Here is a 12,520-nt window from a genome sequence, read left to right on the forward strand (position 1 = left end):
CTGTCAAATGACGCCCCCACACTTTCGAATACTCTCTTAAGGTAACTAAATGTCTCCTCACAAGGAATGTCTCTTAAGGTAACAGCACAGAGAAGCTGTAACTGTATGTTTTATACTATGTATCACTTTATACATTCGGTACCACATCCGCTTTTATTACAACATGAATGAGTTTCTTAGTTTTGAGTACACTTACGAAAGAAAGACAAAAACAACTACGAGAGTTACTGATTTATGATGCTTAGTTTACAGTCAGTTCTGAGTATTATTCGTAACTACGCTCCAGTCGCTAAACCTAGTTACAGAAATGCGAATCAGACGCATTACGTATTCCAGGACATGCCAGCCATGTCTTTGAGATGCCAGCTATGGTCACTTCCCAGCCCTCTGTAGGAACACATCGGTTCGTCTACTTCCTGCTGGTACTGTAACTGAGATTTGGCAACAAGGCAAGGTATTTCTGGCCACTCTGTGATCGACGAGTTACTTCCTAGTAACGCGTTTCCTTACTTAACTATATGCTACTCATGTTGTTCTGTCTGTGGAACACATAAATAAAAACTTCAATATCCATGGACACACAACAAGATAAAAAAAAAGATATATATCCAACCAGTAAGGCTGGGCATCAAAATCAAACAAACTCATACCTGAGAGGGAACACACTTATATATACAAAACATTAAGTGCTGCAGAAATTATTTATATGAATGGAACCTAACAGAAAATTTGAATATGGAAAAAAGTAGTATACGGCAGGATGTGAACCTTCTACTAATCGACCCTCACGTTGTAATGTGGTGCGACAAGCAACTATGCTATGCTCCATCTCTGATTTAGCTAACTTGTATTTTATGTTACAGTCTTCTAAAGGCTTTAATCGCTGAAATATTATTAATGACATTTTATTATAACACATCCTAATGAATGTATTACAACTGCCTATTCTCATAACACTCGAGTTGTAACTCGAAAATAACTAAATACAGAACTTCTTTAACCACCCATATGACATTTCCCGTCATTTTGTTACAACATATCGTAGCAATAAAGATTCAAGACATTCAGTGTGCTAGTACTTAGCAACAGCATATATCCATTGCATATAATAGGCTTTCTGCTTGTGATGTAGGGAGCATTCTTCCTTCCTATTGGTATGTCATAGAAATATCACGGAACTTATCTCACGTTTCATGTGATAAAATGCCTCCCCCAAGTCTAAAAAATCTCGTAGAGCGCCACGTCAACGTTGGCTGACTCACCCCACGTGCAACGGCTTAACTCGCTCATGTGAGGACGGTTTTAGATCAGTACCAAACGATGAATATGATGTTATGAGACACCGGTACCATCTAAGGTGCTAAAAGCCAAAATATTGTGTCTATATTAAAGAACTAGCGGTCATATAGTTCATCAATAGGTAAAGTATATTTCATAACAGATGATCTTAATCAGTTTTGTATGGTATGCTCCTGTCAAGTGAAACAACTTTTAAAAACAAAGACATTTATTTGCTAGCCAAGATACATACATACAAATACATCAGACAGTTTTTATGAGGGAATATACAGAGTTTATTTACCTCATCCACTGTGTTTTTTCCCATGATACAAATAACGTCAGGAACAACAATATTTTTCTCCTTCAATGCAGCAACTTTTTCACTTTATAAAAGTTAATTTCATGATAACTGCGGCAATTTGTATCCTTATTTATGAGTAGTGTAGGCATCAGCTTTGTTTAGTTACTATTAAACGTAACAATTTTTCGTTTCCAGGTGTATGGTTCCCTTGTGGAAGAACACACAATGTAAAAAATATCCACCATTTGAAATGTCATGAAAACAAAGCAGAATAACAAGATAAAGACTAAGAAAACGTAATTGCACAAAATCCACTACATAACATGACTAACGGTGGCAAAAGTAGGTTAACTTGTGATATTAGCTGACTTCGACTTCATCCCCCTTACTAAGTTCAATATCAAAATTTTCTACCACAAACCTTGACATTGACATTCACTTCCATACTGTTGACAGACTGTGTGAACACCTCCTTATGAATTGAATGATGAATATATTCGCAAATCAAGAAACAAAACACGGGCCGTATGGAACATCATCAGAACTGAAACACACACCAAACCAGTGGCAAAAAATATTAATAGAAAGCTGGAAAACAAACATGTATCTGATGCTACCTCTGTAGCTAATATCTTCAATGAGTACTTTGGAAAAGCTGCAAATGATCTTATCCAAAGCAACTTTCAGAATACTAATATGCACTACAATAACTGTAAACCCACCATGGAGTCTATGTTTCTCAAGCAGGTCACACAGAGTGAGCTCATACTGGCAGTGAGCTCATTAAAGAAACTTTCATGTGGTTTTGATGAGATTTCAGATTGTATTATAAGCCAAACAAGATATCATAATTTAGAACCTCTGAAGCATATTGTTAATCACTCCTTTTCCACAAGTACCTTTCCAAATCTTCTAAAGATTGCAAAAGTAACTCCCTTGCACAAAAAGGGAGTCATAGACAATGTTAACACTTTACAGACCTGTAGCACAGCTTAGTGGCTTCTCAAAGATCTTTGAGAAGCTCTTTTATAATATGTTTCTAGAGTTTGTTAACAAAAACTCATTGCTGTCAAATCATCAGCATGGCTTCAGGCAATTTAGATCCACAACAACAGCAGTCTATGAACATTTGCACTCCATTCTAACATCCGTAGATGAAAAGGAAATGGCTACTGGTATATTCTTGGACCTATCCAAAGCATTTGACATTTTAGATCATGGTATCCTACCACATAAGTTGGAAAGAAAGGGAATTAGAGGTATTCCAAATGAATGGATTAGATCATATCTTATTAGCAGGCAACAAAAAGCTGTTCTCAAACAATACACAACAACTGAAAGAATTTCAAGAAGAACAACATACACATCAGAAAAAGCTACCATCAAACATGGTGTGCCACAAGGATCAACATTAGGTCCTATCCTGTTTCTTTTGTATATTGGTGACCTGAATGACACTGTCTATACCAAACAGAAAACTTTATTTGCAGATGACACCAGTATTTTGATTACAGGATCAGACCAAAAAGAGCTTCAATTAATTACAGATGCACCATTGCTGGAGCTAACACACTGGTTTGAAAAATAAACTTATAATTAACACTGGTAAAACGGTGGCCATGAACTTTCATATATCCCACTATAAACAACAAAATGAACACGCATTGAAAATAAACAACGAAATTGTAAAATTATAATGTTAAGTTCCTAGGAATATGTCTGCAGGGTGATCTCAAGTGGAATATACACATTAAAGCTCTTACAACCAAGCTATCATCAATCTGTTACATGCTACAGATACTAAGCACAAACTGTAATAGAGAAATAGTAATACCAGCATATCAATCACATTTACAGTCAGCAATCCGATATGGAATAATATTTTGGGGAAATGCACCCTGTAGGTAATCTGTTTTCAAAACCCAGAAACACGGCATCAGAATCATCTGCAACATAAAGAGGTGAGGTTCATGTTGCTCTCTTTTTCCTACTTTAAAGATACTGAACCTTCCATGCCTATATATATTTGAAATAATAGTCTTTTTAAGAGAATATTTAAGAACCTCCAATGCCTATCAGCTTAACAGCTCTGTGCACAATTACACAACAAGAAATGGCAATAACATTCATGTCTCATATGCCAGAACATCATTGTATAGCAATTATTTGTTTATTAAAGTGTACTAGTTGTACATGTAATATTGTATTAATGTAATGCACAGCATTGTATTGGTCTTATTATATATATATATATATATATATATATATATGTATGTGTGTGTGTGTGTGTGTGTGTGTGTGTGTGTGTGTGTGTGTATGTGTGTGTCTGTCAGTGTAATTTTTAACTTTTTGTATCATTTATTGACTTGTCCTATATCTGTACAAGCTGTCACAGGACCAAAACTAAATAAATAAATGAAATAAATGAGCTGTTGAATGTTTTGATCTCTTAAGCCAGGTTCACACATACAACAAATGTGTCGTCATAGCCAGTGTCATACTGCAATTTCATGATTGAACTCCCAGTTTTTAGTGTACCAACGTAAGAAACGAACTTTGGTCACACCACAAAAAGTTCAGCTTGGGTCTACTTTGTTACACCACTTTCCTACCACTACTCCTCCCTGGTGGCAGTATTTCGAAACACAGGCATTCTGTCGTAGTTACCATGCAGTAATTGCAGCTGTACTCCATTAGATTTCAGTGTGTTTTTATTTTATTCCGAATAAAGTGAAAACAGACGTCAGAAGGTACAGTTCCGCAACTTCTGGAACTACAACAGTGGCAATCGATCTTTAATTTCCTGCAGCAGCAGTGTGTGTGTTTGGAGGTGGGTGGAGGGAGAGGGTGAGGGGGGGGGCAATATTTGCAAATCAATGATGCATCCCACAATCTTAAAAATGGTTCAAATTGCTCTGAGCACTATGCGACTTAACTTCTGAGGTCATCAGTCACCTAGAACTTAGAACTAATTAAACCTAACTAACCTAAGGACATTACACACATCCATTCCCGAGGGAGGATTCGAACCTGCGACCGTAGCGTTCCCTCGGCTCCAGACTGTAGCGCCTAGAACCGCACGGCCACTCCGGCCGGCCAATCTTAAAATATATTTGGATAAGTAAGTAAATAAACTTAATATAGGTAAACAAAAAAGCGAGTCGTAAGAAATTCCTGATTTGTGAGAACAAAAATTCTATATATTGCCCATTGTATGCAGGAAATAGCTCCAGAGTGTGATGTGACAGCTATTAAACTAAAAATTAGTTATTCGAAAAGCCTACATCAACTAATATAACAAGAATTTAAAATCTGGAACAGTGACGCTGCTGCAGATATTTACATGCTAGTTGTTGGTTAGTTTGTCACTGCAGACAGCATTTTCGTCTCTGAAAATGCCCCCTGATTTATCCCTGTGCGAAATCTGTTTTCGGATCTAAGATCTGGGTACCGTCCTTCTTATATTTAACTCTTGTCACAGCTCTAGAATGCCATAACCTGCACTAGAAATTCATATCCGCACATATGATTTCAGTCGACGCTATATTGAAAGCTGTGCAACAACGTAGAATTTGTGGCGTTCTGTGTCAACGGTAGCTCGTGATGCCACAACAGAAACCCATAAGCTATCGCGCCACAGTAGAAGCGTATGTAATACCGACTTTACGTCACGTGCCAGAGATAAAAGCTGAACCAGCGCTGCAGTCGATTGGTGTATCGATTCCCCCCGTACAACGACTTAAAAAACACTTAGATTTCATTACACATTGACAGCTCTGTTTTATGTATGCATCTCTGATTAAGAAGGAGTGATGTGTTTTGCATTGTGAGTTGTGTAACCTACACTTTGAGTTAAGGAACTGGAAGTTTTATTTGGTTTATTTGACAGTCTTGCGGAAAAAGTCGGTTAAAAATGTCTGCCGAGTCAGCTGTGGAAAGGAATGCTGAAAGAAGAAAACGAGTATGTCTGTTTCCCCTAGAAAGTTCTGCAAATATTTATTATTTTTATGCGTATCTCATTATAATTTCTAAAGTAGTAGATGAGGCGCAGCTTACAGATGCTATTGTGTGTTACAGGTATTTGTTGGTGCATTGCCACCAGATTTCTTGCGTATTTCGACAGACACGCGACAACAGCAACAAGAGTCAGCTGATCAGCAGGCTGCTCTGGCATTGCATCATCAGATGGTCGGAATGACATATTCACAGAACACTACAGGAAGACTTAGTATTACCATTGGTCAGGTAACTGCAGAACATGACAAGTGAATGATACTGAATACTTTCTAAAGGCACATCGTCATCTTTCGTAATTACCTACCGCTTTGTGGGGCAGTTATTGTAGCACCGACTAAGTGATTTATAAATTGCCGTTTTGGAAACCTTGAGACATTAGTAACACGCAGCATTCACACATTGGTACCGTTGCATGCATTTTCGTCATAGACTAGTCATTCCAATATGTCAACATTTGAAGTAACTTTATGATAAATTCAGAAGGATTCATGATATAGGATAGAAGGAAACTGGAGATAAATATACTGTATCAGAATATTAGAGATGGGACGTAAAAAGAAATTGGTTGTTAGTTTGTAACATCTTAGTTATTGGGAAAATAATTGGTGTCATTTGTCTGTCTTAGCATTAGCAACACAGGGAAAGTTGGTTGTCATAAATTAGCTTATTATTCGTGTAGATGAATATGGATGGAACAGCTGGAAATGTAAATTCAGTGTAGAGCAGAATGTAGAAGCATGTTCTTGGGAATTAATGTTGCAGTATTGCTTTATCCATGCACCCATTCAGATGTTGTGAAACATTTTGATATGTTATTATGCTGTCAGACAGAAATGATTGGTTATTGTTTTTTTGCTGATTTTAATGTAGGCTTACAAAAATTGGGCAGAAAAATTGATTTAGAAGTGCTGTTAGTAATCTTCAACCTAGCGTTATTGTGATGTGCAGTCCAGAAGACTGGTTTTATGCAGCTCTCCATGCTAATCTATCCTCTGCAGCTGTGTGTCACTACTGCAACCTACTTCTATTTGAATATGGCTACTAGTCAAGGCATGGTCTCCACAATTTTTACTCCTCACCTTTCCCTCCATAGCCAAGTTGACAGTTGAACATGCGTCACACATTTATTTTTCCTAAATTCTGTTCAGTAACTCCATATTACTTACCCAGTTACAATTTAGTATCAAGTCATTTAATTTTCCATAGGTATCAAGTAACTCAAGATGTATGCTAACAGGCACTAGATTCATTCAAGACTTCGAGTAACCCATGCCAATGCTGTTACAGATCAATTGTCAGATTGTGGTGAACAATCAGCCATATTACATAACTTAGCAACATTGCAGCCCAGAAATTCCCAGATAAAACTATCAGGGGATTAATGGTAGAATAATATGGAATTTTAGAGTAAGTTTTAAAAAATGATTGAGTTTACAGTTGAGCACAATGCTAGTTCTAAATTTAACACCTCCTCAGTGACATTGTAACTGTTGTTTGAAAACAATCTCCCGGAAAAAAGGATTGTGACTAGAAAGGCATTTGGCAACCCTCTACAACTAACATTGCCAAGTACTTTAAATGGAAATATGGAAGCGTCCGATCCCACCCGTCTGCTTTGATCCATGACGTCACAAATATGTCAGAAACGACCATAAACCACGATTCCAATATGGCGCTTATAAAGTCGGTACATACACATTATGAGGGTGAAAATACACCGAAAAACAAACACACTTTCCACAAAAAGCCTAATGACACTAACAGGACAAGTGCAGGAAATGGGGTGTTTTTGGGTGGGGACAAACTAAATACAAACAAATTTAGACACCCACCCCCATACAAAACCACACAAAATGATGAAAAAAAACATCACAAAACTCCCCAAATACCACTAAACACACTATCATCTGAAATCGGACACTTCCCTTGACCTATATAGCTCAACAGCAGCTCCCGATCCCATAAATTAGGATCAAACACTTCCCTTGGCCTATATAGCTCAAAAACATCTCCCGATACCAATATCAACACACACAGCCGCACACTGGGATCGAAGACTTCCCTTGACCTGAGCACTATTAATTTTATCCGTCATTTCAATTCCTGAATGAAAACAACAACAGATTAATTTGACGAAAATTACCACACGATGTACAGAGAACAACACTAAATTAACCTTCACACAAAATCTTTAACTCACTGAAACAAATTCCACTACAAACACAGCCGACACTCGAACAATTCTGGATAATGAGCAAAAGCAACCTCAGCCCATAACACCACACAAACGAAAACCCTGAACAGACCACCAGAGAGCACAACAAACCACAACACGATGACATCTACAAACACACCACACTCTGAAACCAAACTCCGCGCTGTCATGACGTCACACACAACACACTTATATCATGGGGTCAAAGCCGATGCGTGGGATCGGACGCTTCTGTCGACCCCATTAAATAACATGCTGATGATGCCTACTTTTTGAAAGTATATGAGAAAATTTGTTAAAGATCTACAGAAAAGAAGGTAAAGCAGTATATTGCAAAAGTGATACTGAGGAAGTGCAGTGAAATGAACATTTATACACATATTGTATGCAATCACGACTCATAATTGAAAGATTGGAGATTAGTAAACAATGAGATACCGAGCTGACAAGTGCCTGATATTATGGTGGACTTAAGAATCTCAAGAAACGGATGATGGATGGCATCGTGGAACAGAGTGAATATATTAGCAGAACAAAAACTGACAAATGTGGGGCCTCTTGTTATTAGTGCCTTCAAATATCTTAAAAATTTGAAGATCTCAGACCACAGTGGAAAAACATATTTAGACCAAGGATGTAATTTAACTATGGAATACTTGATGTTAAAAAAGATTGTAATGACATAACAATGAAAGCTTAAGACTCCATTCATAAGCAAAGTCCATGGAATGCAATGATGATTTTGGGATTTCCAGTTAACTTATAAATCTTTGAATGTGCTTGGATAATATAAACTGGGCTTTGCTGAACTGAATAAAATCCAACCATTTTCAAAATAAAATTGGAGAAAAGCAAGATGATGATGCTCTGTCCCCTCTTCAGTGTAGCATTGGAGTTAGTTGTGAGGAAATTCAAACTAGTACCTGCTGGGATCCTCCAGAGAAATAAAGTTAAGGTTTTACCAAAAAAAGATGATATATTGCTCACTGGGAAAAGTGAAAATGAGATTAGGCAGTTATTCATAAAGCTCAAAGAAGTAGTATGCAAACTTGGGCTAAAATTAAATTATCAGAAAACAAAGTACGTGGTAGTTCAAAGATTTAGAGGTGAACAAGAAACCCAGTGGCATCTAATTATCAGCAAACACAAATCTGAATGAGCGAACAGATCAAATTTTGGGTGCAATGATAGATGAACAAAATCAGGGGCAAGTAGAAGTAAAAATGTGACTGCTGAGTGCAAATAGAGCCTGCTGCTTCATACAAAAACTTCTAGAGACTAAATTAGTGGCAAGGAAAACTAAAATGAAGCTATGCCGGCCGCGGTGGTCTAGCGGTTCTGGCGCTGCAGTCCTGAACCACGGGACTGCTACGGTCGCAGGTTCGAATCCTGCCTCGGGCATGGGTGTGTGTGATGTCCTTAGGTTAGTTAGTTCTAGGGGACTTATGACCTAAGATGTTGAGTCCCATAGTGCTCAGCCATTTTTTTAAAATGAAGCTATAAAATAGTCATCAGACCAGGCCTAATATATGCAATGTAACTAAATTGAAAGAACCGTAGTTATGAATATTTGAAAACAGTTTTTAGGAAAGTCTTTGGTCCATACTATGATGAAGAATTCAAAGCTGGAAGAGAAGTCACAACACAGAAATCCATATGTCATCACAATAAGCAACATTAATGAGCATATGAGTTTTGGAAGATTTAAATGGATAGGTCATCTGATAAGAGCGAAAGAGGATCAAGCAAAGATATTCATGGAGAAGTCATGGGTAAATGAAGCAGTACATGGGTAAAATAAAATGAAAACCATATGGAAGAGGTTGCGTGTAAAAAAAAAAAAATGGCAGGAAGTAGCACAAGATAGAAACATTTGGAGGCAGCATGTGAGATTGACATGGGAGCCTCGAGCCCCTTAGAAGGCAGGAGGGGGACACATTTGTTGGCTTTGCCAAGTCGCAACAAAATTGTTACCTTCCAACCTAACCTAAGTCTCGGGCAAGACAGCAGATCAGACAACAAGCAAAATCACAATTTAAAAACAGAGAATTACAAAGCAGAATGGCGGTATTGCAATTTTCACCACTCTTTCCATCTCCACTGGACTTACGCAAGTCTGGTACACACTGCCATATAAGCTACCATCCTCAATGACTAAATGAAATATTCGTAAAGGGTGTGTAGAGTATGGTATATCCAATAAGACAATAAAAAGTTGCAGTCCTCTAATCTTTTGTAATGTTCTCGGCCATGTGTGATATATAATTAATGCATTGTGTTTCCATAGCTTGAAATGGGCCATTTTTAGGCCTCTCAATAAGATCAGTTACTCGCTAGTATCAGTCATGTGGAGAAATAGGATAAGCTGTTTGTTAAATTTTGCATTTCAAACAATGAAATCTCTAGATAGGAATATCAACAACATAAGAAAAGATAGATTGCTACTTACCATAAAGAAGACTCATTAGGATGCAGACAACTACAATTACAAGGCATTTATATAAAATTCTCAGCCACAGCCTTCATACTTTAAAGCAAGCACACCTCCTGAGCACATGACTGCCAATTCCAGCAGCTCGGCCTGAGCTGCTGGAGTGGAAGTTTTATGTAAGTGTATTTTAATTGTGCCCGTCTGCAGCTTCGCATGTTTTCTGTATGGCAAGTAGCAATCTATCTTTTTGTACATTGTTGAAATTTTGTATTTCCAAAGACCTACGTTTTGAGGTAGCTATTTGTGCTTTCACTGAGCACATAATAAAAATTTTGAATAATAAAAATCATCAGTTACATACTGAAAAGAGGCTAAGCCAATCAATATTTTATTAGAGTCATTAATTTATGAGATGCCTAAGTAAGCACATGACATTCAGCTGCTTTATAAGAAACAGGATGCTGGAAGTTACACTTGGATATTAGAATAATACAATTAGGGATGCTTCATTATCTGCTTGGTGAGTCACGGTGGTTGGTCAGCAGTGCAGAATAACTTCCTCACAGGTAATGAAAGGATTTTGAAAATGAAGGGAAAAAATGTAGAGGGAGAAAATACTTGGCTATAGTAAAGTTTCAAGTGGTTGTAGAGTGTGATGGTTACACAGAAGTGGAGAGACTTTCACAGAATAAACCAGCATATGTGCCTTCGTCAAACTAACCTTTGACAGTATTATGAAATGGATAGATTGCTAATCACCATGATGTTTCTGTTGAAGTTAGTAACTAGTTTTGCACAAATGAACTAGCTTTAAACTTAGGAAAAAAGCTATCTTTTGTGGTAGAAAGTGCTAAGTACATGGGTGTGCCTATTATTTTAAACTTTAAATGGAAAAACCGTATAACAAACATGCTGAGACGTTTAGGTTCAGCTCTTTCTGCCATAAGAGTAATTGCCAAATTTGGGGAGAAAGAAATCAGTGAGAGAGACCTGGCTGGTAGGTACTCAGAGAGCGCACAGGATAAGGTTATGATTGTGGATGGGGCCGTAAACAGTTACTGTGAGTTGCACAGTCAAACACACAACTTTATTTTTCTAAGAACCACTCATTTACACATTGCTTTAAAAGATCACAATTAAACAATACTGTTGAAGGCCTAGTTAAAGAACTTGATGCTTTTTGGGCTGAAGGCCCAAAACCACATCAAAAGCCATTAAAAATAGAAGGTAATTTTTTCCTTTTTAAAAAAAAAAAAGCATGCAGTTGAAAACAATTGGCATGTGAAGGCCTACACTAAATTTCTGAAGGAAATCTATAATTATAACACATTGATGATCAATTTTTCCAATCAAGAAATTTCTTTTTAAGCTTACAACTGAACGGCCGAAAGACTAATTAAAGAAATATCGACTTATTGCATGGCTGAAGGCCACAAACAAATTTTAAACAATGGCTGAAGGCCTGAACAAGAAGTCAGACAAACAATTTAAAATAAACCCTTTCCTTCTTATAAAAAATTTTCCTTTAAAGAATACACACGGCTGAAGGCCTTATTATAATGGGTTCACGTAAATCCTCAGCTGAAAGCCGCACATAACACAAGGTACAACTAACAACTTAGGGCCTGGATTACAAACAATTTCAGGTAGAACCAATTTTAAAGAATTTTTTTTTAAATTAATGTTCAAAATCTTAATAATATGGCTGAAGGCCTTAAGGCCTTTATGTAAAATTTAAAAAGAACTGAATTGGTACACAGCCAAAGGCCTCACACAATACTTCAAACTAAAATGAAAATAGAAATCTAAAACAAACAGAACAAGTGGTGCTCAGAAGTGTTTGAAGGGTTGGCCTGAGAAGTTAACTCAAACATAAGGTGAGGTGAGGCAGGCAGCCAAAAGTTGAACTTAAATAATTGGATGGCAACCCAAACTAGGGATGGCCCAAGGACCAACCAAAATTTAACCAATTCCCTTCCATCTGGCCAACAGCACAATGATGGAAAATAACGGCAGAGGACGTGGATACAAACAGCACTACATCTTCAGAAATTGGCGTCTCAAAACAGCCAAGGGAAGAAAAAATGCTCTAAGCAAAATATGAACCAAACAACTTAAAAGGCTGTCGAACTACATGCTGTGCCAGACAGCATAAACACGATGATGAAAGACACACAGCCGGGAAACTACACTAACGACCAGGGTGGGTAACTGGGGTGTTAACGGTCACAGGGCAGAAAATACCGCTGGTGCACTTCCCTGGTAAGTAACATTC

At 37.5% G+C, this 12,520-nt stretch overlaps 1 protein-coding gene across 1 annotated transcript in view; it reads left to right on the forward strand.

Annotated features, from left to right (window-relative positions):
* Positions 1-5,327: 5,327 nt before the first annotated feature.
* Positions 5,328-12,520, forward strand: part of LOC126094453 (toll-interacting protein-like) — a 56,089-nt gene continuing 48,896 nt past the window's right edge. Inside the window, exons 1-2 of the mRNA XM_049908830.1 lie at positions 5,328-5,543; positions 5,660-5,827. Coding sequence (XP_049764787.1) covers positions 5,496-5,543; positions 5,660-5,827 — 216 coding nt within the window. The 5' untranslated portion in view covers positions 5,328-5,495. The remainder of the gene's footprint in view (positions 5,544-5,659; positions 5,828-12,520) is intronic.

The sequence above is a fragment of the Schistocerca cancellata genome, chromosome 8 (assembly GCF_023864275.1).
Source record: "Schistocerca cancellata isolate TAMUIC-IGC-003103 chromosome 8, iqSchCanc2.1, whole genome shotgun sequence".
Taxonomy (NCBI): Eukaryota; Metazoa; Arthropoda; class Insecta; order Orthoptera; family Acrididae; genus Schistocerca; species Schistocerca cancellata.